At 39.9% G+C, this 25,353-nt stretch overlaps 2 protein-coding genes across 4 annotated transcripts in view; one reads left to right on the top strand and one right to left on the bottom strand.

The window, feature by feature from the left end:
- LOC139754747 (uncharacterized) overlaps nucleotides 1-9,398 on the top strand; it is a 31,246-nt gene extending 21,848 nt beyond the window's left edge. For all 3 annotated transcript variants that reach the window (XM_071672499.1, XM_071672498.1, XM_071672500.1), the window contains exons 7-10: nucleotides 2,988-3,260; nucleotides 5,967-6,143; nucleotides 6,777-7,028; nucleotides 7,574-9,398. In XM_071672499.1, coding sequence (XP_071528600.1) covers nucleotides 2,988-3,260; nucleotides 5,967-6,143; nucleotides 6,777-7,028; nucleotides 7,574-7,918 — 1,047 coding nt within the window. In that variant the 3' untranslated portion in view covers nucleotides 7,919-9,398. The remainder of the gene's footprint in view (nucleotides 1-2,987; nucleotides 3,261-5,966; nucleotides 6,144-6,776; nucleotides 7,029-7,573) is intronic.
- A 4,663-nt stretch (nucleotides 9,399-14,061) lies between these two features.
- The window catches only part of LOC139754746 (uncharacterized), a 28,973-nt gene continuing 17,681 nt past the window's right edge, over nucleotides 14,062-25,353 (bottom strand). The window contains exons 6-9 of the mRNA XM_071672497.1: nucleotides 22,753-22,909; nucleotides 22,401-22,602; nucleotides 21,890-22,058; nucleotides 14,062-17,322 (exon numbers count right to left, since the gene is read on the bottom strand). Coding sequence (XP_071528598.1) covers nucleotides 15,100-17,322; nucleotides 21,890-22,058; nucleotides 22,401-22,602; nucleotides 22,753-22,909 — 2,751 coding nt within the window. The 3' untranslated portion in view covers nucleotides 14,062-15,099. The remainder of the gene's footprint in view (nucleotides 17,323-21,889; nucleotides 22,059-22,400; nucleotides 22,603-22,752; nucleotides 22,910-25,353) is intronic.

Raw genomic sequence — 25,353 nt, 5'->3', positions numbered from 1 at the left:
CTGGTAAGTTTTCATTGGATATGATTAGAATTAACAGATACAAGTCTTTGGTAAGTATCTCATGTTTTAATGCTACTTGCTTTCCACTCTCACAGACCACAACTTGAGTCTGTTTAAGGTGGTATGCACGGTGGTTATGTTGGGGATTTAATTGTTAGAGGGAGGAAAGTAGAGCACATCTATATATGCCTCATTGCTATCAGTCTTGATTGTGTTGTTTACTAAGTGTACATGAAACTTTCAAATCTGCCAAAACTTGCTTTAAATTTTGAGTGGTGGATATTCATCCTCTGTTATTTTGTACGGTGGATATTCATCCTCTGTTATTTTATGCACCTTCAAATGGTCTCCTGGCTCTTTACATAAAGAAATTTTCCTCTGGTTCTAACCTTTTCTGAAAATACTTGGATAAGTTCTACTTTTTTTCATAACCAAACAATGCAAATGCTGCAGTCTTGTAGCTGTTTAAAGATAATTCAGTCTGGCTGCTGACTTTATTTTGTCTTTAAAACACCTTATGATGTACACATTAACTTTATTGTAGTTAAACCCTTTGAATTCATATAATCAGTCACCCAATCACCTTGCCTTACCTTCCTGCCTCAGGAGTCTATTATGTTTTCTGTAGGGCTCTCGCAATGTTCAGGAAGCTGGCCATGTATACACTGGTCATGAATATTACTTTGTGTGAGGAGAGTGTAGAGATTGAGCATTAAGTGTCTAATGTCTTCATTGTGGAAGTTGCATTGCAGTCATGAAGGGTCTCAAGATATATTGAATCAATATTTGTCTTGTAGGGATGGGCAATATCCAGAGCATAATTGAGAAAGTTTAACTTGTATATGTTTAGGAGTTTGGTTCAGCATGGTTATATGTCCGATGTTGTTGAACCCCATAATACCTCGGGTCAGTTTCTTTTTTGAGAATTCACAACTTTCAGGTAATATAAAAGGCATGTTTAACCAGTGAAAAATGTATATAACCTTACAGTTCCAAAGATGTTCACATGACAAGAAAATGACTTCAACTTTGTGGTTGCCTTACTTTCTTTATTTTTTGTTCGTTTACTCACTTTCCTCGATGTTTATTCCTTCAAATACACACAGAAACTTTCCTGGAGGATTGATGAATAAAAGATTATTAAAGATAATAATGCAAAATGAAATATTTCACATCATAATATCAGTGTATGAATGTAAAGGAAGTTTTTTGTGATGGCAGCTGTGTTGACACATTGACTCCTGTGCTTTTGATCTCCTTATTTTGTTTAGCATCTGTGTTTACTTTCTTCTCTTAAGTTTATTCTCTGATACACACAATCACATATTTTGGACTTTTGATTAAAGGATTGTTATATGTATATTTGCATATATTTGTATATTTGCATTTGAGGGTAGGTAAAAGAATAATTTTCTTCAAATGAATAAGGATTCACATCAATATTTTACGATAAAAGGGTACAAAAGTGCATAGTTATCAAAAAGTTTACTATAAGAGGGGAGTTTGCAGATGAAAAAAGTAATGTTGAAATTATGAAAACATTTGATTATTTAGTGAACTATATAAAAAGCAATTTAAATGTAGAAAAATTGCAGTGGTGAAAAGAATATTTATTATGGCAGGGCTAGGTTTTATATTAAGTTCTATAAAAGATCTGCTGTCTGCTGGGAATGAGAGGACCTGGGAAGTGAGTCAGTTGTTGTTTGCCAGTGATACAGCACTAGTGGCTGCTTTGAGTGAGAAACTGCAGAAGTTGATGACCGAGTTTGGAAAAGTGTGTGAAAGGAGAAAGTTGAGAGTAAATGTGAATAAGAGCAAGGTTATTAGGTTCAGTAGGGTTGAGGGACAAGTTAATTGGGATGTAAGTTTGAGTGGAGAAAAATTGGTGGAAGTGAAGTAGTTTACATATTTGGGAGTGTACCTAGCAGCGAATGGAACCGTGGAATTAGAAGCGAGTTACAGGATGGGGGAGGAGCCGATGAAGATCGTGTAACTTTAGAAATGTTGTAATGAAGGACAATTTGTTCTACTGAAACTAGTTTATTGAGAGGAAGAAAAATAATAATTAAGATGTACAAAAACATATTGATACATTGTTAACCTTATATATGACATATAAAAGCAACTTTAGGAACATTGCAGTAAAGATATATATATCAGGACTAGATCATAGAATCTAAAGGAAAGGAAGTTACATCTGGAAAAATTTCATGTTACTTTGCTCTTAGATAGGTGTTCCTTCCCATTCCCCCATCTCCTTATACTTTTGATTCCTTTCCTGTCTCTTCCCCTTTTTACATATACAAGTTAGTTGACATTTTGTATGGTTCTTTTAGATGTTTTTCAGTAGATCTTTCTCACCAAAAAGTTTTTTCTTGCTGTGAACATGATTACTACTGCTGTTTTTTTGCTCATAAAGTTCCTCCTCCCCCTTTTGTGTGTCTCTTTCTTTCTTTTACATTCCACTGACCTCTGCTCACTTTTTGTCTCTTCCTCATTCTCGTCTTTTCCCAATTTCTTTGTCCTTTTACTCTGCCTCCTTCCCAACCTTCCTGTACCCTCTTTGTCTTCTCCTCAGTCTACTGTTTTTCATTTTTCTTCCCCTCCATCTTCCTCCTAATTCTTCTTCATATCATCCTCATTCTTTTCCTCCTAAAGAAGCTAGACACAAAATGAAACTGATACATTTATTCAGATTTGTGTATCTCTTCATAGCTTTATGAATTACCCCCCTACTGGTCCTCAAGGATGGGAGTACTGCAAAGACAGTAGTGTGTCCATTTCTCTGTCAGTAAATAGCTGCACCTAACGGTAACTGATTAAATTTCTCTGATACAAGTTCGAGTTGCCATTGGGACATGTAGATCAAATTAAATTTTGGATTCAGGATGTTTGATTAGCAGTGATTTGGAGATGGACCAGTAGGGACATACACTGTAAAGAAGTAAAATTTTTTAATGTTTGCTCTTTTTGTACTTTTGTTATAGATGTATAACGTTAAGCAGCAACGGAAAAGAGAAGAAGAGGTGATAGAGATTGATGGTCTGCAGTTACTATTACCTGATCGTGGGAAGGAGGGAGGCCGTGAATATGAACCTCCACGATTAGAGAATTCTTTAGGGAAATTGCAGGTTGTGAGTGTGAATGCTCCTAGAAAAATTATTGATCTGCAGGTTGTACATCTTGATCCCTCGCATCCCACAACACCTTTGCAACGTGAAATGAGGAAACATAGGCATCTCCTCCTATACATTGAAAAGGTGAGACTGTTATTGTTTGGTTGGATTTGTTGCTGTTTGGTTGTGAAAGAAATTTTATGAAAATATAGGGAGCCATTATAATTATCTTTTAGTATTTTTTAGGGAAGCAGTGCTGGCATGTGCAGGAGAATTGTGTGGTGTTTGGGAGTTGGGCTAGTGAGAAAGGATAGTGAGTGGTGGGATGATGAAGTTAAGTTGTGGGTCAAAGAGGAGAGAGGTGTGTGGCAGGTACTTACAGGAGTGCGAGTAACTGGGACATGTACAAGTGAAAGCAGCTGGAGGTTAAAAGGAAGAAGCAAATGAGAGTTGGGTGAGAGAGTATTAGCGTACGTCAGAGAGAATAAGGAGGCAAATGGGAAAGTCGCACCAGGCAGTGATGAGGCAAAGGGGATATGTAGTGAATACTTTGAAGGTTTGGGGAGTTTATTTGATAATAAGAATCCTGATAAGAGGTTTGGTGAAGAGAAGAGGTGGTGTAAACCTTACATAAGATGAAGGTGATGAATGTTTAAAGAAAGGGAGTTACTTTGTTGTTGATTGGATAGTTGGGATTTTTAGCGTATGTATGGATTATGGTAAGTTACCTGAGGATTCGGGGAATGCTAAGAAAGTGCCTTTGAATAAAAGTGAGTGTTCAGATCTCTAAGTTGTGAGTGTGAGTTTACTATGATGAGAAGTAAAATAGACTTCAAGACAATGAGGGGTATGTACTCTGTGAGAAGACAAGAAGGTGAAAGAACTCTTTATGAGTGTTTGATTGAGGGGGGTGCTGGCAAGCACAGAGCATCATATTGGGAAAAAATAATGTAGTTTCTTGATTGGTTATGTGTGGATCAGGTATTTGCCTGTGCAATATGTGTTAGAAATACTTAGAGAAACAGGGATCTGCCACATAGAGAAACAGAGGGATCTGCATGTGGCATATATGAATCTGAAGAATATAATAGGGTCAGTAGAGATGCTTTGTGGAATGTGCTACAAATATATGATGTGGGATAAAAAGAAAATGTTAGCAACAATAAGGAATAAGGTGTGTATGTTAGCAACAATAAGGAATAAGGTGTGTGTGCAATTTTTAGAGAGGGCAAGAGGTACTAGGTGAAGATGGGTCTGCAGCAAGAGTATGTGATGTTGCCATGGCTGTTTAATTTATTTATAAATGAATTGGTGAGCGAGGTAAATGCAAAAGTAATGGAGAGAGTAGTAGGTATGCTGTGTGTTGGGGTTAGTGGGGCTTATTAGGTGAGTCAGTTGATGACAAAGCACTGGTGGATCTGAGTAAAAGACTACAGTTGTTATCTGAGTTTGGTAGAGTATGCAAAATGAGAAAGGTAAGAGTAAACTTGAATAAACACGAGATGTTTAGGTTTAGCAGTGCAAAGAACAGGTTAGTTGGGTTGTGAGTTTGAACATTGAAAACTAGGAAGAAGTGAAATGTTTAGATACTGTGGAGTAGGCATGGTAGTGGATGGAATCATAGAAGCTGAGATGAGTCATAGGGTGGGTGAGGAGGTGAAGGTCCTAGGAACATTGAGGAATGTGTTAAAAGAGAGAGAGTACTTTCTGGATGGATGAGGATGGGTATGTTTGAAGGTATGGTAGTCCTTATTGTGTTTCAGGGATGTGAGGCATGGGCTGCAGTTGAGATTGTATGTAAAACGAATGTGTTGGAAGGAAATGTCTGAGGACGATAATGGGTGTGAGGAGGATTGAATCAGTATGAAATGATAAAGTAAGAGAGGAGTATGGTAATAATAAGATTATGGGTGAGAGAAAGGATATGATAGGGGCGTGGTAATAAGATTATGATCGAGAGAACAGAAAATCATGTGCTGAAATGGTTTGGACATATGGAGAAAATGAGTGAGGGGAGGCAGACAGAGGATACATGTGTCAGAGGTGTAGGAGGGGACAAGAAGGAGACCAGATTGAAGTTGGAAGGAGGGAATGAATAACATTTTGAGTGCTAGAGGCCTGAACATGCAAGAGAATGAAAGACATGCATGGGAAAGAGTGAATTAGACCAATATGTTATACAGGAAGTGTTGTGCTGTCAGTTGGTTGAACCATGGCATATGAAGGAGCTGGGAGAAACCAGGAGGGTCTGTGGGGCCTGATCATGGATAGGGACTGTGGTTTTGCTGTGCCACACATGCAGTTAGAGAACTGATATGAGCAAATTAGGCCATTTCTTCATCAGTTTTTGGTGCTACCTTGATAATGTGGGAAACATTGAACAAGTTTGAAAGAAAAAAAGATTCTTTAGTTTTCATTCTTTTTGATAAATGTATATTATAATGTAACTTTTTGGCAATTGGTTTAACCAGATAGATCAAATGCAATGAAACCCTAAGAATTTAAGCAACAAATGGTCAACATCAATTATGTGTGCCCTCTCATTTCAACACCATCCTGTAAGTAGGCATAGAGCTAGCTTTGATGGTACTAGGCACTGAATGTTCAAATCTGACTGCTTCATAGGGGCCCTGTGCCAAGAGAAGGAGAAAGACTTTCCTATAACAAGGAGGGGAATGAATTCTATGCAGAGAGAAGTAGGGGAGTGGACTCTGCTCATTCAGCAGCCCCTTTTCTCTTACGGTATTGAATTGGTTAGGGTGCAGTGTAATTAATGGGACATCTTTTTGTAATGCACATCATGAATAACAGTAATAATTTCTTTCATGGCAAAATATTCTTTATCAACAGTTATTTAATGTCATGATGGCACTAGATGACCTGGAGCGCAAAATTCGTCTATTACCTGACTGTCCAACACGTGATCTGTTCAAATCCAAGTCTCGCCAGGAGGCATCTAGACTTTGGGATAGTGTAACAGCAACACCAGAGAGACTTGTGCAGCTGCTCTGTATACGGAAAGGAAAGGTAAAACTACATTTGATTAATATATATATATATTTACTTTAGCTGTTTTAACTTTTTGTTGTCAGTGGAGTAATTGTACTCTACCTATTACAGAACCAGAAATACATTTTTAGCAATATTGGCTTTTGTGAAGTGAATTTAGACCAGAAAGAAAAAGGTTATACATTCTAGTTGTAGATAACCATAAAGTGCAGCCTTATCTTGAAATGCTTGTGATTGAAATTATATTGGCTTTTTTCTGTACCCCACTGAGATGCATTTAATTCAGTTAAAGGATCATGGTTGTATTTCTAACCATAGGAGTCAGTGTAGAAACAGTTTTAAGATTAGGGGACTTAATAATTGACAAAAGGAAATAATAGTACATTTAGGAAAACCCATATTAAGGATGTAGTTGTAGATTTGGCAGCAACTAAGGGCAGCTAGAAACAGCGTATGTATGAAATTATTCATAAGTTTTGTGGTCTGCTGAAATGTTGAGGGATGGGACTTTGAAGGTTTTAAGTTAGGTAATGGAAAATTGTACTTGGAACCTAGGACTCTTATTAAACAAAGTATATTGCTGAAGATTTATTCTCAGTTACATGTACCTGGTAACATCGAAATGTGGAAAATTTTTACTTCGTATTTCAGAGTTTATTGAGCCGCCTAATGGGTTGGTTGGGTGAGAGTGAATACATGAAGCTGGTAACGACCATACTGCAGAACATGACTCTTCTGGCCAAGAAAGATGTACATGATCATCATTTAACTCTCTTCTGGCCAATCACAGACCGCTTGGTTGCATCTGCCTCACCCAGCCGTTTGACGGATTTGGCCACTGCCCTTAATACCCAGGGAGGAGGAGCACATAAGACCAATTTGATATCATCTTTATATAATAAGGTAATTTTATCCTTATTGCTGCATAGCATGTGTACTCTTGAGAATTTAGGCATTCCTGCACTTTAGTTAGCCATCATAGTTGAGGCTGGGGACCCCAGGTATGCAAATTGATTCCCACAAAAGGTGTGTGTGGTTTGATTGTAAGTAGTGTACTTGCAGCTGCGCATAGTAGTATGGCGAGAGGAGTAAATGATGTGTTAAAGGATGGAAGATGTAGGTTTTTTGAGTTATTTAGTTAGCTGTAACACACATCTGTTTGAAACATTTGGAACAGATGGTAGGTCTGTCAGTGCAATTTGTTTACAATGATAAGAAATTTCAGCATTATTTGATTCAAGTTAGAACTTTCAAACCAAGGTTCAGGGCATGTTTTAGATAATGAAACTTAGTTTTAAAGTTCGCTAGTTGTATGAGGAACTAGAAATTACGCTTGGACATACACTGATGCTAAGTGTCTTATGTCAGATATAGAGAGGGCAGAGGAACAGAAAGTTGTTGCCTAATCATTGTTTTTCTCCTCCATTCTATAAATGTCTCTTTAACAGTTTGGCATGAGCCTGATAATGGCTCTGATGGTACGAGGGGAACACCTACAGACAACTCTAGAAGATTCTGATGTATGGCAAGAGCTGCTTCTAGCAGTCATCAGTGGCCTGGCTACTGCTTCTGACAGTACTTCTAAGACTTCCAGTGATGTTAGCAAGACCAATTGTGAAATACCCCAAGCTCTTCCCTCAGTTGCTCTTGCTGCTTCACCTTACCGCCCTGCCCAGCATTTAGCGAGATGCAGTCATCCAGATCCCAAACTACTTAAGGCAGCCCAGGACAAAATTGCTTCCCTCGAATCCACACACACTAAACCAAGGAGTCAAAGCCCTGTCAAGTCTTAATCCTAGAACTAATTAGTGTACAAGAAGGAAACTTCTGGTTTTATTTACCGGATTTCTAATCTGGTTTCCTCAGTATCCTTGCGTGAGTTAATTTTTTTTAGGTTTCTGAAAGTTTTTGAGAAGTTCAAAATGTCAGGTACACAGTGAGATTAAGTTCCTTTGTAACTAAATTGTTAGCTTTATGAAAATGTTACTCAGTGGATGGTTTTATGGATGATAGAATGGGCTAATGATTGGGTCACACAATAAGTGTATGTGTTTATGCAAATATCCAGGATTTCATGTAAGGCCAGTGTTCTTTTTCTCACTTCTGATGTACTTCCAGTAAGCTCATGTTCCATTTACTGGACCATAGGATGATGGTCACAACACCAAATTAACCAAATTTAGTGTTGTTTGTGTAAGAGCTCAAGTTCATGATGGGAAGAGCAGAGAAGCATTAATAATAGAATGAAATAATTGCTAGCAGAGTTAAATAATTATAAAAGAATTTTAATGATTTTGTTTAACAGTTCCTCTGGGTAGAAATTATTGAAAAGAAAAACAGAAAACTAATGGCACAACAGAAGCTAGAACAAGGAAGGTTAGAATAAAGTAAATGGGTGATGACCAGCTACGAGGCTAAAAGTTTTCCAAATTCACAAAGCATATTTGGTTGGTGTCGACCATGGACTTGATTAGGTGATGTCCATCATTTGGCTTGTCAGTAAATGAATTTGAGGTTGAATAATTGGTTTTTGATAATGTACCAGCTCACATGAAACAGATGGTGATAGAATAGTTGGTGGTCAGAATTATATCATGACAAGAAAATACTCTGCAGATGTTGGTGACAGTTTTTGAGATTTTTTTTTTTTCTTAAAGCCCTATTCTGGAGATGAAGCTGTCACCTGACAATAACTAAGATGTTAGTTGTTGAGTCCACTAATCATTATTATTTTGATTATACTTGTTATATGGTCTTCAGAAGGCTGTTACCCTACTGTGATACACAGTATATCAAAGAAGTTTTTCTTTGTTTTTATTTCCTTAGGCTTATTTCTCCTCTCCTGACAGTTGTTGATATTTATGTGACACTCACTCAGACACAGTATAGTTAAATCCTGTTTTTAAAAGTTAATTTTTGGTATGGGTATGAAAGTGAAACTGTTAACGTCAATTGACATACAATTACTACATTTGGAATTCCAGCAAAAATGATAGTACTTAAAATTTTTGGACAGACTTGAGTCCCTCTTACAATTTTTTTCTGTAAATTGAGAATATGATGTACATTTTTATATAAAGCTAAAGAATTTTTATGTTTTTTGGGCAGGGTAATACATGAGTTATTTGTAATTAGCTTCTCTTGTCACGTCTGTGGGGCGATATTGGTTAAGCCCAGGCTACATTTGTTTATGGCCTTCAAACACAGACTGTCCCTTGCCCACTACTACATCTTTTTTCTTCTTTTTCTAAAATACACGCCAGTGGAACTGCATGAATTTGTTTTATTATCCTTGTGTTTTTGTCTAACCAATTTATCAGGTAAGTTAAGACAGTATAAAGCTGCAAGTTTTGAGAGATGAGGGAATTGGAAAGTGGACGAGGTAAGTTTAAAATGGTGTGAAGGTTTGGCATTGTTTTAAAGACTGGAAAGGACAGCATAGTGGAATGAATGCACATTTAAAGAAACTTGGAGGAGATTTTGCAAGATGCAGAAAATTGTGAAGCATGGAGGGTGGAGAGGAGAATGTACAGTCCTGAATGAGAAATTTTAAGTTCATGTATGTGGAGAAATTGAATGCAAAGGAGGATCCTCTGGAAGGAATGAGGAATCAAAGAATGATAATGAAGTTACTAGGCAGCCAGTGACTAGGGAGGTATATTATCAGTGCTACCCACCTAGGTATTGGGAGCATCGGTGACTGCTGCGTTGTGAGCCAGCACTTAAGTGGTTGTCACGTTGTACTCCTATGACCCAGATAGCTGTATTTTCTTTCTGCTCATCCACATGTGGACTACTGGCATTCTGTCCACAGACTTACAAATCTCCTCATATGTAATACTTGCTTGTACATAACACATTTTTCATAACTAGATTTTCCTGCTGCGAACACTACACTAGCCCTGCTTTTTGGCATGGCAAAATGGTAGGAGCTAAAGACAGAAATAGTAGGGAGGAACATTTAGGCAGGAGCATTAGGTAGAAGTAGTAGGTGAGCACAATAGGTGGAGGCATTAGGTAGTTGTAGGAAGGAACATTGGGTAGTACTAGTAGTCAGAAGGTGCCTCTGCAAACACTGTGTTGGAGTTACCCTCTGCCAGTGTGGCCTGTTAAGGTTGAGGCCCTAAAGGCTAAGAAGTGGCAGAGGAGCGCACTAGGACCTGGCCAACCCCCCTGAGGGACTTCCAGGAGGGAACATGGGTCAGAGATATAGATAATGAAGCACGTACAACAATAGTGTCTCTCCTACCTACTACTAGTACCTTCTGCTTAAATGTTCCTAACTACTGCTTCTGTCTACTGCTCCTACCATAGTACTTGCTGCAAGAAAATCTAGATTTAAGAAGAATGAACTATGGAAGTAAAGTGTTGCCCACTGTTATGTATGACTGGAGATTATACGTTTGTGGACAGATTGCTAGTAGTCCACGTATGGGTGAGGCAGAAAGAGAGAGACGGCTACCTGGGTCAGAGAAGTGCAACTTGACACCCAATATAGTGCTGGCTAACTACACAGCCATCACTAACCCTCCCAATACCCAGGTTGTAGAATTAGTAGTTGGATACAAGGTCGAGAGATATAGGAATAAAAAGGGCAGCGATTAGAAATGTTTTGGAATAGAAGAAACGGCATATGGTAGATTGCTTGAAAGGAATGTACCAATGGAAGTTCAGCAAAAGAGAAAAGGAGAACATAAGATGTGCAAGCAGAATGTCAAGAAACTGATAGAGGAAAGCAAAGAGTAGACAAAGATTTGGGAGGAAAATTGAGTGAAAAGTTTTGGGAAAATGAGAAACTGTACTGGAAGGTGTAAAAGAGGTGGATGTAAGAAAGGAAATGTTAAAATGATAAGTAAGGAAGGGGTATTACTGCATCAAAAGGAGGAAGTTAATGGGAGATGGAAAGAGTATTTTGAAGAACTAATGAATGTGGGAGAAAGTGAGGCAGCAGTTGTTAATGCATGGGTATGAAGGCTGGGAGGAGGAGAATCCAAGGGCCATTAGCAAAAAAGAAGGTAAAAGGGGTGATAATGTGGGTGAAGATAAAGAAAAACCACTCGCAGTGGATGGGATTATGGCTGAAATGCTGAAGTATGGAGGAGAAAGTGTGATAGAGTGGATGCATCTTGTACGTAAATTAGCATGGAAACAAAAGGTTGTGTCTGAGGATTGGATGAAAGCTATTAATGGCTCTTGCCAAACGTTCATGTGAACTACTAATGCTTAAGTTCTTGCCTACTACTACTACCTAATGTTTCTACATACTTCTATCTAATGCTCCAACCATTTTGCCAAAAGGCAGGGCTATACTGCATAGGTCCACAAGAAAATCTAGAGCTATGAAGAATGAGTTGTGCGAGTTATCGAGAGTTATGTGTGACAAGGCGAGATTTTAGGCTTGTAGACATGCCACCAGTCTATGCATGGCTGAGGCACAAAGAAAAGATAGCTTCCTAGATCAATGTACAATTTGACAACCAATGAGGTGCTGGCTTACCAGGTAGCTGCCACCGACCCTCCTGATATACAGGTGGGTAATGCCAGTAATATACCTCCCTGTATGGTGGCTGCCTATCAACTACTACCGGCTATTTATGTCCTTTTTATATATATTATCCCTGGGGATAGGGGAGAAAGAATACTTTCCACGTATTCCCTGCGTGTCGTAGAAGGCGACTAAAAGGGAAGGGGGGGTGTGTGCCTGGAAATCCTTCCCCCTTTTTTTTTTTTTTAATTTCCAAAAGAAGGAGCAGAGAAGGGGGCCAGGTGAGGATATTCCCTCAAAGGTCCAGTCCTCTGTTCTTAATGCTACCTCGCTAATGCGGGAAATGGCGAATATTTCAGTGCTTTTCAAGATCTACCCAATTATCCCCATAAATGAACATAAAAGGGGGAAGGATAAAATGGACAAATGGGTGACTGGAGAGAACAAACGACAAATTTTCCAAAAACAAAAAAAAAAGTAATCCCTAATGTGAGTGGGAAGAGCTATGATAGTTTTAGGCATTTAAAATAAGTAATGCACGCCATTATACAAAGGCAAAGGGGATAAGAGTGAGTACTCAAGTTACAGAGGTATAAGTTTGTTGAGTATTCCTGGTAAATTATATGGGAGGGTATTGATTGAGAGGTTGAAGGCATGTACAGAGCATCAGATTGGGGAAGAGCAGTGTGGTTTCAGAAGTGGTAGAGGATGTGTGGATCAGGTGTTTGCTTTGAAGAATGTATGTGAGAAATACTTAGAAAAGTAAATGGATTTGTATGTAGCATTTATGGATCTGGAGAAGGCATATGATAGAGTTGATAGAGATGCTCTGTGGAAGGTATTAAGAATATATGGTGTGGGAGGCAAGTTGTTAGAAGCAGTGAAAAGTTTTTATCAAGGATGTAAGGCATGTGTACGTGTAGGAAGAGAGGAAAGTGATTGGTTCTCAGTGAATGTAGGTTTGCGGCAGGGGTGTGTGATGTCTCCATGGTTGTTTAATTTGTTTATGGATGGGGTTGTTTGGGAGGTGAATGCAAGAGTTTTGGAAAGAGGGGCAAGTATGAAGTCTGTTGTGGATGAGAGAGCTTGGGAAGTGAGTCAGTTGTTGTTCGCTGATGATACAGCGCTGGTGGCTGATTCATGTGAGAAACTGCAGAAGCTGGTGACTGAGTTTGGTAAAGTGTGTGAAAGAAGAAAGTTAAGAGTAAATGTGAATAAGAGCAAGGTTATTAGGTACAGTAGGGTTGAGGGTCAAGTCAATTGGGAGGTAAGTTTGAATGGAGAAAAACTGGAGGAAGTAAAGTGTTTTAGATGTCTGGGAGTGGATCTGGCAGCAGATGGAACGATGGAAGCGGAAGTGAATCATAGGGTGGCGGAGGGGGCGAAAATCCTGGGAGCCTTGAAGAATGTGAGGAAGTTGAGAGCATTATCTCAGAAAGCAAAAATGGGTATGTTTGAAGGAATAATTGTTCCAACAATGTTGTATGGTTGCGAGGCATGGGCTATGGATAGAGTTGTGCGCAGGAGGGTGGATGTGCTGGAAATGAGATGTTTGAGGACAATGTGTGGTGTAAGGTGGTTTGATCGAGTAAGTAATGTAAGGGTAAGAGATGTGTGGAAATAAAGAGAGCATGGTTGAGAGAGCAGAAGAGGGTGTTTTGAAATGGTTTGGGCACATGGAGAGAATGAGTGAGGAAAGATTGACCAAGAGGATATATGTGTCGGAGGTGGAGGGAACGAGGAGACCAAATTGGAGGTGGAAAGATGGAGTGAAAAACATTTTGAGTGATCGGGGCCTGAACATGCAGGAGGGTGAAAGGCGGGCAAGGAATGGAGTGAATTGGATCGATGTGGTATACCGGGGTTGACATGCTGTCAGTGGATTGAATCAGGGCATTGAAGCGTCTGGGGTAAACCATGGAAAGTTGTGTGGGGCCTGGATGTGGAAAGGGAGCTGTGGTTTCGGGCATTATTTGCATGACAGCTAGAGACTGAGTGTGAACGAATGGGGCCTTTGTTGTTTTTTCCTAGCGCTACCTCGCACACATGAGGGGGGAGGGGGATGGTATTTCATGTGTGGCGAGGTGGCGATGGGAATAAATAAAGGCAGACAGTGTGAATTGTGTGCATGGGTATATATGTATGTGTCTGTGTGTATATATATGTGTGCATTGAGATGTATAGGTATGTATATTTGCGTGTGTGGACGTGTATAGGGGTGGGTTGGGCCATTTCTTTCGTCTGTTTCCTTGCACTACCTCGCAAACGCGGGAGACAGCGACAAAGCAAAATAAAAAAATAATAAGTAATCTGACAGTATCCTGACTTGCTAACATTGTCATAAATGAATCATATAAAAAAAAATGACATGATAGTTTCAGCAATAAAAAGAAGTAATCAGCTGACAGTATCCTGTCTTTCTACGACTGTATAAGTAATGAAACAAATAAATTGCTAACATTTCTATAACCTTTACTGAGTCTTGATTGTTTTACAACATATAAAGAATGAAAAGGTGTGGATATTCTACAATGCACGATAAAAAAACATATGGCACAAAACTAAAATAATTGGACATTCAACATCGAGTAACACAACTTCTTATGAATCGAAATATTAAAAGATACAGAAATGAAAGACATGGAAGAATAACATTTAAACAGACAGTAAATACAAAAGCAAGCATAACCATCAAAGTGATGCATTGGAGATCACAATAAAATATATGCCATTCAAATGATCACTGCATTATATGATGTAAAAGATGGTGTAAGTCAAGATATGCATGTGTAAAGGAATTATCACTGGCTCAGACAATTACCCTCCAAAACCACAAACAGTTGTAACTTCAAAATCTTACTTTCTCATTATCAATTTTAAAAGATCCTTTCTTTGAAGGTGCTCTTGCAACTTCAAGGCTGTACTACATCCAGTAGCATGAAAATGATGGACTCCTCTGGAGCGAGAAGTTCTGTGAAAAGACTGTACTCCCTTTTATAAACATCTGCCGATGACCTCACTCATGGTGTAACCATAAGCAAAGCAAACATGTACAAATACTTATAAAAAATATCTACTAATACATAAGCTGAATAAGAAAGCAAGTTCAATGTTCATATGAATGGGATATGATCTAATAAAATAAAGCTTTTTGATACGATCCTAGGAGCAGCACAATGATTTCTGGTTGCATATACAAAAGTCTTTATGAAAATACATTATGGTAATCGAGTATAGCCCATGTTCCACTCTAACACACTGGACATGGAATGAGGATGCATATGGGTGATTTTTAGGTCACTCTATGTACCTGATCCACACCATGAAAACTGGTAATGAGTTTAATGGTGGCTCTCTGACATAGAGATAAAAAGAATTTAGTGTATTTGATATGTAAACCATTAAACCCAAGCTGTTTACAATCTTTATGATCTAAACATGAACACAATGCTAAAAATCTATAATTATCAACTCCAACGTTGACAGTGGTTATCTGTACTGTATCCTGATAGGAGAAGGTCTAACAGATGCACGGGGAGGAAGTTTTGGTGGATTAACCAAGGCCTTAGTTGGAGTCACAAAGTTGGTCCCAGGGACTTTATTTTTACTGTGGGGAAAAGCAAATGTGACTGGTTTATCCATAGTTTTAAGAGTCATCTCGTCCCTTCTAAATGGCGACAAAGGAACGGTGGCCTCTCCCCTGTATGCTTTGGGAGTCTCATGCGAGTGCTCTTGCTGAATATTAATCCATGTACTCTCTTTTAGTGGTGAAACAACAGCAATTTTCCCAATGTTATGAGGAGTCCTATCAAACAAAAATGATTTCTGCCTAGTCTTGAGAAGTTCTCTTGGTGTCATAGAGGCTCTGTGCGACATACTCTTTGAATAACTCAGCCTAGGTCCACGGCGTTCAGAAGCTGTTGAATGTCCTGGAGGAGTTCGTTGTGGAGTTTCATGTTGGTGTGGCTGTCGTTGATGAGGAGAATTTGCATGTAGATTATTGAAGAGCTGTACATTGGCAGTTACTTTCTTCTGTTTTATCAATGCTGCCAGTGATGGTCTTCCAACATTCTCCTCTCCTGTTACTTCATCTTGATCCTTCACGCAATCAATGAAATCAGAAGCAGAAACCCACTGTTGTTCTTCAATCTCAGGTTCACCATATGTAGGGAAAGTCATCACTTGTGACTGGTTCTGCTTATTCTCCAAATGTAACTGAGCACTTACAGCCTTTTTATCTATTCCTATATTCATTCCTGCACCAATGTGTTGTGTATATATTGAACTATTACCACCTTCCCCTCGAGATTCACTAGTATGAGGTGTTTCTGCAAAAGAAAGTTTTTGTAATGGAACAGATGACATTAATGATAAAAGACTAGATCTTCTGCGTGTCACTGGCCCTGGGAGCTGCTCAAGAAAACTGCCCATTAATCTTTCGTCACTACTAAGATCAAAAGCATTTATACTCTGAGATGATTGTTCAATGGCACCTTCTTTGCGGAATACATTAGAAATATCACTGATTTCACTATCAGCAGCCAGTCTCGGGTTAGTTTCATCACTTCGCTTATTTACCACTACCCTACGACTAATGCTAATGGAGGGTGATTCTTCGTGCTGAACTGATGATTCAGAACTACTACTTGAAGTAGTTCGAACGACTAGTGGAAGCCCTGATTTCACAGAATTTGGTTTTCCTCTGCGTAAAGAAGCATTTATTGGTGTCTGCAACAAAGTTCCCTTCATTTTTGGTGTTTGTGCAGATTTACTCACAGGTGTACTTTCTACACTAATGGCACTTTTAGCAGCATTTTGCACTAACTCTCTTGATCGACGTCTTATAGTTCCAATTTTACGTTCACTGGGTGATCTTATTACTCTGTGTTCTTCACTTCTGCGATTACGAATTTTAAGCTCCTTTCCTAACCTCCTCGACAAATTATCTGATGGACTCACACCAAGATCTTTTGTTTCAACTTTCATTCGTTCATATGCACTCTGAATCATCTCTGAGTAGCTCATATTTTGTGCAGATAATGTAGAGCTGTCTGGGAAATATACTTCCTTCATTTGCAGAACATTGCTTTTATCAAGTTCATCCTCCATAGTTTTAACGACTGACTTAATATCATCATAATGCTGCTCCAAAGTCTCTATGGAACTTCTGACTCTTGGCTTTGGCACTAACCGATCTCGAAGAGTACACTCTGCCCCATCAGGCACTCCACGTGGCCCTAATGTAGAAACATCAGCACCATCTGGTTCATTATGATTTGTTCTCCACCCTATACTACTCCTCCGTGTAACTCTTACAGGTTCTTCAAAGCTATTAGTTCTCTTAGCACCAACCCTGATTGGGTTATCACAGCTTCTTCGTCTTACTATTGGATTAACAACTGGTGATACCAATGGGATAATCTGTGAGTGTGCCTTGGTAAGTGGATTAATTTCTGTGTTGTGTCCCATTGGTTCAATTCGAAGGGATTCCACTCTCCCCAAACTCCTCCTATTTACACTAGTGTGGACTGTGTGATGAACAGTGCTCGGGGAGTTGGGGAACATTCCAACTTTTGTGGAAGTCGACCTCTTAAGGCTCGATTTGGCGTCACCCAGGAGGGGAGTTCGGCTAGAGGGTTGGGTGAGTACGTTCTGCGAGCTCTTGACCTCTCGAATGGGACAGGACTGACCCATTTTAAAGCTCTGCTGCTTCTGTAGAGAAAAAAGGAAATAACATACAATTATACATACAAATCAAGCTTAAGAATTCTTTTTTTCATTCAAAATTTTTACTATTTTGTGTGTGAGCAATGTATTGCCAGGATCAGACAACCAAGCTTAAAAAATACTAAAGAATAAGACTGTCAGAAGTATGGAGACTACAGAGCTAATGTATTAGTGTACTATATACACTCTTACTACACAAAAGGGATACTCTTACAGATCTAAATACATTTGTCATATGATTTTATTCTATGGTCCCCCACTCATACGAGCTCCACACTTCATCCCTACACCTTACCCTTGACTTTTCATTGGTTCACATTCTCTTCACTCAGTTCATTCCCAACATCCACTTACTTCAGGCCACTTTATCAACTACCCCATGATATTTTGGGAATAAATGACCTTTCATATGCTAGCATCCACTCTTGCAGATACTGGTCATTTTTGTACAAACTCTCTCAAGTATTTTTCTTCCATCCTGGTATGCTAAGTAAAATGGAAAAAAAAAAAAATAATAAAATCCTAGTTTCTCTTGCTTACACCTGGCTCTACTTTTTGTGCATTAAACATGACAGCTAGAGACTGGGTGGTGAACAAATGTGGCTTTTTTGTCTGTTTTCCTGGTGCTCCCTCACTGACATGGGAAATGGCAATGACCCCTGTGCAACAGGCGGGAATACATAAATGCCCATATACGCACATATACATATCAACATATACATACAAATACATATCAATATACACAGACATAAACATATACATACACATGTACATATTCATACTTGCTTGCCTTTATCCATCCTGTCACAACCCCGTCACACAGGAAATAGCATCGCTACCCCCTACTCCAGCGAAGTAGTGCCAGTAAAACAGACAAAAAAGGCCACATTCGTTCACACTCAGACTCTAGTTGTCATGTGTAATAAATATATATGTAAATAAATAAATAAATAACATATAGATAGATTTTTTTTTTTTTTTTTTTTTTTTTTTTTTATATATACTTTGTCGCTGTCTCCCGCGTTTGCGAGGTTAGCGCAAGGAAACAGACGAAAGAAATGGCCCCCCCCCCCCCATACACATGTACATACACACGTCCACACACGCAAATATACATACCTACACAGCTTTCCATGGTTTACCCCAGACGCTTCACATGCCTTGCTTCAATCCACTGACAGCACGTCAACCCCTGTATACCACATGACTCCAATTCACTCTATTTCTTGCCCTCCTTTCATCCTCCTGCATGTTCAGGCCCCGATCACACAAAATCTTTTTCACTCCATCTTCCACCTCCAATTTGGTCTCCTCTTCTCCTCGTCCCTCCACCTCCGACACATATATCTCTTGGTCAATCTCTCCTCACTCATTCTCTCCATGTGCCCAAACCATTTCAAAACACCCTCTTCTGCTCTCTCAACCACGCTCTTTTTATTTCCACACATCTCTCTTACCTTACGTTACTTACTCGATCAAACCACCTCACACCACACATTGTCCTCAAACATCTCATTTCCAGCACATCCATCCTCCTGCGCACATCTCTATCCATAGCCACGCCTCGCAACCATACAACATTGTTGGAACACTATTCCCTCAACATACCCTTTTTGCTTTCCGAGATAATGTTCTCGACTTCCACACATTTTTCAAGGCTCCCAAAATTTTCGCCCCCTCCCCCACCCTATGATCCACTTCCGCTTCCATGGTTCCATCCGCTGACAGATCCACTCCCAGATATCTAAAACACTTCACTTCCTCCAGTTTTTCTCCATTCAAACTCACCTCCCAATTGACTTGACCCTCACCCCTACTGTACCTAATAACCTAATAATTTGTATGTAGCATTTATGGACCTGGAGATGGCATATGATAGGGTTGGTAGAGATGCTTTGTGGAAGGTCTTAAAAGTATATGGTGTGGGAGGTAAGTTGCCAGAAGCAGCTAATTTTTTTTTATCAAGGATGTAAGGAATGTGTAAGAGTAAGAAGAGAGGAGAGTGATTGGTTCCCAGTGATGTTCAGTCTACGGCAGGGGTGTGTGATGTCCCCATGGTTGTTTAATTTGTTTATTGATGGGGTAGTTAGGGAGGTAAATGCAAGAGTTTTGGAGAGAGCGGTGAGTATGCAGTCTGTTGGGGATGAGAGGGCCTAGGAAGTGAGTCAGTTGTTGTTCTCCAATGATACAGCACTGGTGGCTGATTCGAGTGAGAAACTGCAGAAGTTGGTGACTGAGTTTGGAAAAGTGTGTGAAAGGAGAAAGCCAAGGGTAAATGTGAATTAGAGCAAGGTTATTAGGTTCAGAGGGGTTGAAGGACAAGTTAGATGGGATGTGGGATGTAAGTCTGAATGGAGAAAAACTGGAGGAAGTGAAGTGTTTTAGATATTTGGGAGTGGACATAGAAGCAAATGGAGCCATGGAAGAGGAAGTGAGCCACAGGGTTGGGGAGGGAACAAAGACTTTGGGAGCAATGAAGAAAGTGTGGAAGGAGAGAATGTCATCTCGGAGCAAAAACGGATATATTTGAAGGAATACTACTTCCAACAATATTATATGGTTGCAAGGCATGGGCTATAGATAGAGTTGTACAGAAGGTGGATGTGTTGGAAGTGAAATGTTTGAGGACATTATGTTGTGTGAGGTGGTTTGATCGAGTAAGTAATGAAATGGTAAGACAGATGTGTGGAAATATAAAGAATGTGGTCAAGGGAGCAGAAGAGCGTGTGTTGAAATGGTTTGGACATCTGGAGAAAATGAGTGAAGAAAGGTTGACAAGGAGGATATATGTGTCAGAGGTGGAGGGAACCAGAAGCCGGAGACCAAATTGAAGGTGGAAAGATGGAGTGAAAAAGATTTTGAGTGATTGGGACCTGAACATACAGGAGGGTGAAGTATGCAAGGAATAGAGTGAATTGGAACAATGTGGTATACCGGAGTCGACGTTCTGTCAATGGCTGAACAAGGGCATGTGAAATGTCTGGAAAGGTCTGTAGGGCCTGGATGTGGACAGGGAGATGTGGTTTTGGTGCATTACACATGAGAGCTAGAGACTGAGTGTGAATGAATGTGGGGCCTTTTTTGTCTGTTTTCCTCACAGAACCAGAAGCGGGAGACCAAACTGGAAGTGGAAGGATGGAGTGAAAAAGATTTTGAGTGATCGGGACCTGAACATACAGGAGGGTGAAGTATGCAAGGAATAGAGTGAATTGGAACAATGTGGTATACCAAAGTCGACGTTCTGTCAATGGACTGAACAAGGGCATGTGAAATGTCTGGAAAGGTCTGTGGGGCCTGGATGTGGACAGGGAGATGTGGTTTCGGTGCATTACACATGAGAGCTAGAGACTGAGTGTGAATGAATGTGGCCTTTTTTGTCTGTTTTCCTGGAACTACCTCACTGAAGCAGGGGATGGTGATGCTGTTTCTTGTGGGGAGGGGTAGTGTCAGGAATGGGTGAAGGCAAGCAAGTATGAATATGTACATGTGTACATATATGTGTATGTGTATATGAGTGGAAGGGCTGTTCTTGTTTCCTGGCACTACCTTGTTGACACAGGATATGGCAATCAAGTATAATAATAAAAAATAATGCTTGACCAAAGTTTCCCGCATATACGAGGTAGTGCCAGGAACACACGAAGAAAGGCCACATCCACACTCTAGCAGTCAGGTGTAATACACAAAAACCACAGTTCCCTATCCACAACCAGCAGACCCCACAGACCTTACCATTGAGCTACTATATACTCTTGACCATACTGTTAATCAGTCACTATGAGAATGGTCCTTGTGTAGTGTCCATTTCATAAACTTATCACCTAACTACCTAAATGGCACACATCTGGTCAACAACAATCAACTACATCCAAAAAGCAATAACTAATACAAAGCAAATTACAGAAACTAGTAATAAAAACCATCTGAAATGCAACACAATATTAAGATGAGGTGAGTGAAAATATTGCAAACTAGTTAAGGGTAGTTGAGGTACCATGGAAATAACAGTCTCCTGCCAATATTCAATTAAAGTGTTAAGTCCAAACATACTTCAGTAAGCTGCAGTTTATTGCAAATCAAAAATACATTACATGATTGAGAATAAGCAGTAAAAAAGTTATGAATGGACTTTGAGGGCAATTTACTGCCCTGCTACCATCTCCAACTTGTTTCTATACTTTTTTGCATTTAAACTCAATACTTTGTTGCCTTCTAATGTTTTATATCATCTGTTACACATAAGGACCAGCTACCATAATCTATGAGGTACTGGGGTCATAGGAAAAACAAAAGCTCAGTATACAAGTTTAACAAAGAAAAAATTTTGTTTTACGGAAAGGAAATCTGTACCACATTATCATAGCTACCCCATATCCAAGCAGTGTTACGTCCATTAGCTAGAGACCAGAATAACCCAGTATCGATATCAAGAACGAAAGCAGAGTCCTATGTATACAATACTACATGGCATGGTCACAAAGTCAAAATACCCAAGAGGTTAGTACACTATGCACTTCTGTGACTCTGCCAAATATATATATTGCATACTCACTGTAAGTGAAGAGGCTGTGCTAACAGGGAGAAGAAGGCTATTTGAAGCAGAAGGTGCAGCATCCATAGGAGTAGTTGCAGAAGACCTAGCAGTGCCAACCTGAATTTCAACCTTGGCTCTCTTGCTAGATGGAGGTGTTAACATAAGGTGGGTGTCACCAGCTGGGTCCCTGCAATACAACATGCCACTAAACAAACTGTGTCTCATGCTTGGCATGCATACCTTAAAAGTGCCATCCTTTACATGAAGTCAGTCCCAGTGACACATTACAGAGGATGGAATATGGAATCCTTAAAACAGCATATGATAATATAACTTACAAATGGAAAAGAAATGGCATCATGCCTTTACTCTGAACCTACACCTCATTCTCCATTTGTCTGCTTTATTACCCATACTTTTGAAGCAATGAAATATCTTCATCAAGTCACATAAAAGCCCAGCACTGATGGGACATGCACAAAATTACTCAACCATCACCCATACTAGACGAGCAAACAAGTCAACGAACCTGACTGAATCAAGGCCGAGATCGAATGCATCCGACGATTTGCGTTTTCGTGGTGATATTTCCAATCCTGGCATTGGGGAAAGTGCTATACCTGGATGTAAGTGTAATGTGTCTAGTTCCTCACTACTTCCAGCAGTCTGAAGAGGGGAGGCTGAATCATTCCTTGAATGACCAACCACACGACGCAATCCCGTCATCAACCCTGCATTATTAGAAATGTGAAGGAAAAACACTGATTCACATTACTGAAATCAAGCAAGACATAAAGAGATCATTAATGTACAATATTATATACAATAATTACAAATAAAAACTTTTTTCAATCACACATTCAAGCACATTAAGCACTGACTATGTATTGATGCACTTCTACGTTTCTTTCTGGCAGCAGGATGTGGTTGGGCAGTGGAAAGTAAATTCTCTGTTGACTGGCTGTGCTCTTGATGCTCAAGAGCCATTGATACACTGCTAGGCATGCGACACACCAGTGAAGCATTCTCAATCAGCAACTGCAAATATCATAATCAAGCATAACTACCCTACCCTATATTCTATCTATCTATCTATCTTTCTAATATCTTTCAAAAGAGGCTTTCAGTTGCTAAGGGCCTGAACATGCAGAAGGGTTAGAGGCAAGCATGGGATGGAATCCTTTGGAGACACTAGTATACAGGGGGAAACCTGTGCATTGTCAATGGGCTGAAACAGGGAATTAAAAGAAGTCAGGGGGACCCACAGAATGGTCTATGGGGTTCTGGTTTTGGATCACTATAGCACACGACAGCTAGAGTGAAAGTGAGCAAATGAGAAAACCATTTTGAACATAAAGTTACCTCGTGGCACCAAAGGCAAAAAGTATGAAAATATATCTTAAAATACTACACCCATTTACAGAGGATGGATTAAGTGAGTATAACTACTCGTCACTCGCACTATCTTTAGCTTAGTTCACATTGTTATTGTGCGCAAGGGCTTCTTCACTTTGCAAACTAAGTATGTTCGCTAAGCATGCTCCAACCAGGTGTTAAATAACTCTGGGACCACATACATTCACTGTGCATGTGGCCCTTATTTGGACAGATCTAAGTGCCTTAACCCAAGATAGGCAAACAGCACACCTCAAATGAATGAGGATATGTTTGGAAGTAAGACAGGTTACATGCTTAATGTATTCACATGGGGGTCATAAAGGTCATTGTATCCCCTACAGTTGGTTAAACATTACAACACACTTTAATCACAGCCAAAGAAAACACCTAATCCAGAAGAAAGCCAAGATCCTCTTGTGAAGGGGACAATCTGAGGGTATATGTTACAGCTGAACACCCTAAAGACTATAGCGAAAAAATGTAAATGCTTGAGAAACACTTAAACATACACAAAGGAAGTGTATTCCACTTCATAAAATGCTGAAGTTAAACTGGGAAAATTCCTCCTTCCTTCAAAGTGTTAAACCTCCCAGAGATTTTCAGGGACTGATATACAGGGATATATTCTTTTTTAACTACGGAGACTAAACTGATTTGTTGGACTACAATCCAGTTTGCGGTGTAAGCCTAAAATAAAAACCCAAGATGTAAAACAATTATACAGTAACTGTCTATACACAATGTAAAAAAAGCAAAAGGTGAGTTGACGAAGCATGGGGAGTGGGCAAGGAATGGAAGGTATTTAGGAAAGCTCTGCTTACATATGCGAGAGAAGTATGTAGCAGGCAGATGGTGGGAAGTGGGGGCATTAAAAGGGGTACAGTTTGGTGGGACGAGGAAGTTAAGTTACCAGCAAAAGAGAAGAGAGGTGTATAGACATTACTTGAAGGGAAGGAGTATGAGGAATTAGGAAATGTACAAGACAAAGAGGGAAGAGGTCAAGAGGAAGGTGCAGGAGCTGAAAATGAGGGCTAAAGAGAGTGGTGCTACTCCTTCCTTAGTTCTTGTGCTCTCACCCAACCTAACTTTACTCCCAAGACATTTCCAAACCATTCTTCCCCATTACCCTTGAGCTTAGTTTCACTCAGAGCCGGAAAATCCAAGTTTCTTTCCTCAAACATACTACCTACCTCTCCTTTCTTCTCATCTTGGTTACATCCTCACACACAATCAGACACCCCAATCTGAGCCTTTGAGGAGGATGAGCACTCCCTGATTGACTCCTACTTCTGTTTCCTCTTTAAGAAATTGAAATACAAAAATTGGAGGTGGAAGGATGGAGTGAAAAAGATTTTGGGCGATCGGGGGCCGAAAATGCAGAAGGGTGTGAGGCATGCAAGGAATAGAGTGAATTGGAATGATGTGGTATACTGGGATCAATGTGCTGTCAATGGACTGAACCAGGGCATGTAAAACATCTGGGGTAAACCATGGAAAGGTCAGTTGGGCCTGGATGTGGACAGGGAGCTGTGGTTTTGGTGCACTGCACATGACAGCTAGAGACTGAGTGTGAATGAATGTGGCCTTTTTTTGTCTGTTTTCCTGGCGCTATCTTGCTGATGTAGGGGTGGCGGCGCTATTACAGTGGGGTGGGGTGGCCCCAGGAGTGGGTGAGGGCAGGCAAGTGTGAATGTGTACACATGTATATATGTATGTCTGTGTTTTTTTTTTTTTTTTTTTTTTTTTTTTTTTTTTTTTTTTTTTTATACTTTGTCGCTGTCTCCCGCGTTTGCGAGGTAGCGCAAGGAAACAGACGAAAGAAATGGCCCAACCCCCCCCCATACACATGTACATACACACGTCCACACACGCAAATATACATACCTACACAGCTTTCCATGGTTTACCCCAGACGCTTCACATGCCTTGATTCACTCCACTGACAGCACGTCAACCCCTGTATACCACATCGCTCCAATTCACTCTATTCCTTGCCCTCCTTTCACCCTCCTGCATGTTCAGGCCCCGATCACACAAAATCTTTTTCACTCCATCTTTCCACCTCCAATTTGGTCTCCCTCTTC

This window comes from Panulirus ornatus, chromosome 17 (assembly GCF_036320965.1).
Source record: "Panulirus ornatus isolate Po-2019 chromosome 17, ASM3632096v1, whole genome shotgun sequence".
In the NCBI taxonomy this organism is placed as follows: Eukaryota; Metazoa; Arthropoda; class Malacostraca; order Decapoda; family Palinuridae; genus Panulirus; species Panulirus ornatus.
Note: the sequence above shows the minus strand (reverse complement) of the source record. Positions and strands in the feature narration are given on the sequence as shown.